Source organism: Elephas maximus, chromosome 7 (assembly GCF_024166365.1).
Source record: "Elephas maximus indicus isolate mEleMax1 chromosome 7, mEleMax1 primary haplotype, whole genome shotgun sequence".
Classification (NCBI taxonomy): domain Eukaryota; kingdom Metazoa; phylum Chordata; class Mammalia; order Proboscidea; family Elephantidae; genus Elephas; species Elephas maximus.
This window is the reverse complement of record NC_064825.1, coordinates 112,384,178-112,389,965: the sequence shown is the minus strand read 5'-3', so window position 1 is coordinate 112,389,965 and position 5,788 is coordinate 112,384,178. Positions and strand designations below refer to the sequence as shown.

The window sequence follows — 5,788 nt, the reverse complement described above, 5'->3', positions numbered from 1 at the left end:
CATACCACCAAGAAAGCAATGCCAGAGGCACAGCACATCCTTTGGACCTGTGATTCCTGCACAGAGAAGCTCCTAGACCACAGGAAGGTTGATGCCAAGGATCTTTGTCCAGAACCCAAGGACAGAGAAAGTTTTCCCTTAGAGCTGGAACCCTGAATTTGGCCTTCTAGCCTCCCAGATGGTGAGAGAATAAATTTCTCTTTGTTAAAGCCACCCATCTGTGGCATTTCTGTTATATCAGCAATAGATAACTAAGAATTTGGTACCAAGAGTGGGGTGCTGCTCTAAGAGATACCTAAAATGTGGAAGCAGTTTTGAAACAGTGAATGTATAGAGGATTCAGAGGGAAATGAAGAGAGCTGTTACACTGGAGATGGCACAGATGGCAAGAAGCAGCGGCAGAGAACCAGCAGTGGCAGAACAAGGAGACCAGCGTGAGATGACACTGGATGCCACCCACAGAGTGAGAGAGCTGAGGGCCTTTGGCAGTAGGCTTCTTGGCAGAGTGGGGTGCCTCCAGATACTTACCAGTGGAGCTACAGAGCTTTGGAAAACTTTCCCCAGCAGGGCAGATGTGGGTTGTGAGGCCCTAGGGACTGAGAGGACAAGAAACCAGGAGGCAGAAGCTGAAAAGACAAGGAACACAGGAAAACAAGCTGCCTCAGTCTCAAAGGGTATGGCCACAACCTCTGGGGTCTCAAAGGGTGGAGCCATGGCCTCTGGTATTTCTAAGAGTGGAGTCACCACTCAGATAGACTAGGAGAATGGTGCGCCTAAAGCTGAAGGAGCAGAGTTGCTGTCCCAGTGGGCCTGGAAGGTGGAACAGAGGCCCAGGGCCGAGAGACCTCCACTCAGAATCCAGAAAGCATGGCCAATAGCTAGATCTGGAGGACAGGGCCTTTGTGTAGATGGTTTCAGAGAACAGAGGATTACTTTCAAAGTCTTAAGGGCAAATGTAATGTGTTCTGCTGACTTGCATCCTGGCTGTTATCCCTTCTTTCCTTCCATTTGTAATGGAAATATTTAGTTTGTGCCTGTCCCACCGTTGTACTTTGGAAGCAGATAACTTCTATTCTAGATTTCACAGATGAGAAAGAATTTTTGGATTTTGGACTTGGAGTTGCTTAAGACTTTTGCTATGATACGATGGGGTGAATGTGTTTTACATGTGGCGAGAACATGAAGTTTTGGGGGCCAAAGGGTGGAATATCATGGATTGAATTGAATGTGTATGAATTTGGCTAAGCCATGATTCCCAGTATTGTGTGATTGTCCATCATTTTGTCATCTAATGTGATTTTCCTATGTGTTGTAAATCCTATCTCTAGGATATTAATGAGATGGGATTCGTGGCAGTTGTGTTAATGAGGCAGGATTTAATCTACAAGATTGGATTGTGTCTTGAGACAATCTCTTTTGAGATAGAAAAGAAAGAAGTGAGCAGAGAGACCTGGGAAACTCATACCACCAAGACAGCAATGCCAGGGCAGAGTGCGTTCTTTGGACCTGAGGTTCCTGCACAGAGAAGCTCCTAGACTACGGGAAGACTGATGACAAGGAGCTTCCTCCACAACCCACAGAGAAAGAAATCCTTACCTTAGAGTTGGCACTCAGAATTTGGACTTCTATCTTCCTAGACTGAGAGAGAATAAATTTCTCTTTGTTAAGGCCATCCACTTGTGGTATTTCTCTTATAGCAGCACTAGACAACTAAGTTAGCAGCTGTTTATATAATGCCAAACACCTAGAAACTGCCCACTAAGCTAATTTCTTATCAAAATATCCAGATTCTAATATCTTTTAGTTTATTCTTAAGTGGTCAACTCATTTTTTTCTCTTGTCATGTGATTTTTCTTCTTGTAGACTTAGGGAAGAATTTAAAAATTAAAGATGGATTGTTATAAAAGTTCTCCTCTTATGTTCAGTTAGGTAACTGGAAATAATTGGGTGGTTGGCAAGTTCTGCTAATGATGATGAAATACTCCTGAGGTCTCATTAGCTACAGCTAAGAAACTTCAGAGAAGTTGCCTGCAAGTAGAATATGTAGTAACACTTTTAAGCCTCAAGAGAAATGCATTATTCAAAGGTGCCATTTATAAATCAGCAAAGAGATTTATTGTAGCTGAGCTATTGGCACTTTAAATCTTACAACTTTACTTATTCCTTATTTCTGCCTGGGTGATTTAACAGTGGCTTGGGGCCCTGGGCATGAAGCTGTGTCAGATAAGTTCATAGGTGAGAATTTTTTTATTTTTTTGAGAAAAGAATATAATTGTAGAATCTCAGATTTAAATGGACCTTAAAACTGTATGGTCACCTTTCATCCCCCCCCGCCACAACCAAATAACAACATTTCAAATTATTTTCCATTCTTTCAATTGAAATATCTTTAAATTAGTTAGAATCAAATTAGATGTCCAAATTCGTATGCAGATTGTCCCACTTAAATGACGAGAAGAGTTTTCCTATGACATTACACAATTCTTTAAAAAAAAAAAATCCCATTTAAAAGTTATACACCATTGCATGAAATGCAAAATATTTGGCTTCACCATTTTTCTGATACTGGACATGCCATGCAGTTTTATTTTTTATTGGTTTATTAATAATAATTGTGTTGAACATATTTGTAGATAACAATTTTTCTTTTTAAAGCATTTTCAAGGAAAAATATTATTGCACTAAAGGAAAAAGACAAAGTGATTTCTATTTCTTCATAGCTGTTGTTAAAACACTTTTTATAAATAATGCCTTATTTTTCCTTTGCGTACATCATACTCTTTTGGGGGAGTCCACCTCACAATAAAGGAATTGTAAAAAAGCTGCTGCACTGTGTTTTCACATAGGTGTAAGATTTTCATCTTGCCTAATTAAAAAATAAAAGCACTTTATCTAATTACCTTTGAAAAGAAAATACATCATTTTTAAAGAATAAATTTTCCTTTATGTTTTCTCTTTTCTCTGGGAATTTTATGCTTCCAAATATGGGATGATTATCCTCACTGTATAAATAATGCAAAATCTTGTAACTAAGAGTGACGGATGATGGACCTGCTGGGCAGGATGGGAGAAGAAGGCATAAGAATTCATATAGCAGGAGCACAAAAGACATAGGAGGATCATTCATCTCATGGATGAATGAGCCATTGCTCTTTGCTAATAAAGTGCTAGGGAGAGGTATCACTAAAGCAGTAACAATGACTTTTTTCATGACTTTATGTAGTCAAACATAAATATTAATGTATATAATGAGAGTCTAATAAATATCTATTGAATGAGTGAACATGTAATAAGTAGATTTTATAGGTTTGCATGTATATATATTATATATACATGCATGTATATATTTATATATATTCAACATTTTATTTATCTTACCAAAAATATATTTCTTCCTCTTCTACAAGTTAAAATTCTATTCTTAAAACTTTGGAAATAAGGATTCCCTTTTCTTGATAGAACTTCGTGGACTGAAAACTTATCCAAGAGCTTTGGTTGTTTGTTTGTTTTATCTGATTTTATTAAGGCTGTAATTTTACTGAGTGGAACTAAGTTAAATTACATTGCAATATAATTTCATAAAATAAACAGTATTAATGAGCCAAAATTATAATTATCTTGACAGTCAATGATCTGGTACTATGCTGTTTCCTAGAGCCAATTAGTATTTTCAACTCACCCCACAAAATTTGCAGGAAACGTTAAACTGGAATGCAACTTCCTTCCAAAAGTTTATTTTTCTCATAGAGAGTAGTAATAAAGAGAGTGGAAGGACCAGAGCACTTGGGTTCCTAGGCTTATGGACTGGCGAAGCATGTGTATTCTTACACAGGGTTGTATAGAAAGTGTGTCAATTCACCAAGCATTCATTACTTGGTAAGTGCCAGACACTGCAGACATTCTTTGACACTTTAGTAGGCACAGCAAGGAAACAGACATGAATAGCATATGTTTTGTGGTGGGTGTTTCCAACTGGTTACAAAATTCCCTAATCTGTCTCCTTATGATAGATATTTCTTGACCAGGAGACAATAATGTCATTCATTCTGCAGTTAGAACTGGGGGCTCGAATGCAAATTCTCCTGGAAGAAGGAATAACTCTTACCTGTGTGCAGTACTTAGAAGCTCCCAAGATAAATTTCACAGTTACGATTACTAAGCTCCCAGGTGCAGAGAAGGGCTCAGAAGCGTAGGGAAAGGACTTAGCAAAGTCACCTGGAGGCAGAAGCAGGATGAGAATCCAGTCCCCTCATGTATATTGCCGAGTACTTTCTCAGTAAATTACACATCAGTGGTTGCCCTACAGAAGGTGCTTTATAGTTGATTAGGTGTCTCTGAAAATAAGGAGAAAGCACATGGAGGAAGCAGGAAAGAATAATTGAGCCAGTTACCATGGTGAAGGATGCTAAGGACAAGCTGCATAATTATGGCAACTACCCTATTTGTATATTGTGAAATTCAAACTATAACCCTTTCACCATTAATTAGGTATCTTTCTTTATCTTTTTGCAGGTAATTCAGGTCTCAGAAAGACATCATTCCCTTAATGGATCGTCTCATGCTTCCCAACAGTGTGACTGAGTTTATTCTCCTGGGACTCACACAGAATCCACACTTGCAGAAAATACTTTTCATTGTCTTTTTGTGCATTTTCCTCTTTACTGTGCTGACCAATCTGCTTATTGTCATCACCATCTCCTTCAGCCCCACACTTTCGGCTCCCATGTACTTCTTTCTCACCTACTTGTCATTTATAGATGCCTCTTACACCTCCATCACCACCCCCGAAATGATCATTGACCAGCTCTACCAGAGGAGAACCATCTCATTGGGCAGCTGCCTGATTCAGCTCTTTGTGGGACACTTCCTGGGAGGGTCAGAGATCATCTTCCTCATTGTCATGGCCTATGTCCACTATGTAGCCATCTGCAAGCCCCTGTACTACACTATCATCATGTAGCCATCTGCAAGCCCCTGTACTACACTATCATCATGAGACAGGGACTCTGCCACCTTCTGGTGGTTGTGGCCTGGATTGGCGGGATCCTTCATGCCACAGTGCAGATTCTCTTCGTGATCAACTTGCCCTTCTGCGGCCCCAATACCATTGACCATTTCATGTGTGACCTCTTCCCACTGCTGAAGCTTGCCTGCAGAGACACCTATATACTTGGAATTGTGGTGGCTGCCAACAGTGGGGCCATGTGCTTGCTCATTTTTTCCATGTTACTCATCTCCAATATAGTCATCCTGTGCTCCCTGAAATCCCATGGCTTTGAAGGGCAGCACAAAGCCCTCTCCACCTGTGGCTCCCATTTTACTGTAGTTGTACTTTTCTTTGTGCCCTGTATATTCACTTACATGCGTCCCGTGGCCACCTATCCAGTGGACAAGTTGTTGACTGTCTTTTTTGCAATCCTCACTCTCATGTTAAACCCTATCATTTATACAGTGAGAAACACAGAGGTAAAAAATGCCATGAGAAGTTTTTTGAAGACAAGGGTAGCTTAGGCTGTTCATTATGCCAGAAAGTGATGATGTAAATAGATAGGAAGGATCATATCTGTGGTAAACTGTGAAAGAGGATTTTCAAGTTTTGCAGATCACTGATCAAAACAAGACCCAGAAACTAACATTTATTGAGCATTTAATGGTGGTTAGGCCCTTTGATAGGTGCTTTTGATAGTTTTTCATGTACTTTATTGAGGTTCCAATGCTCATTGTGCATACATTCAGGATATACATCAGAGAAAGGACTGCAAGTCTCTTGTTGGTGATTCTAGAGTAC

General features: G+C 39.7%; 1 protein-coding gene across 1 annotated transcript; it reads left to right on the top strand.

Moving 5' to 3' along the window:
- The first annotated feature begins 349 nt into the window (after positions 1-349).
- LOC126080384 (olfactory receptor 140-like) lies at positions 350-5,511 on the top strand. Its single transcript, XM_049891616.1, is given in 4 exon segments — positions 350-463; positions 4,011-4,189; positions 4,522-4,959; positions 4,998-5,511. Coding segments are annotated over 4 exon segments (1,245 nt in total).
- The last annotated feature ends 277 nt before the right edge of the window (positions 5,512-5,788 follow it).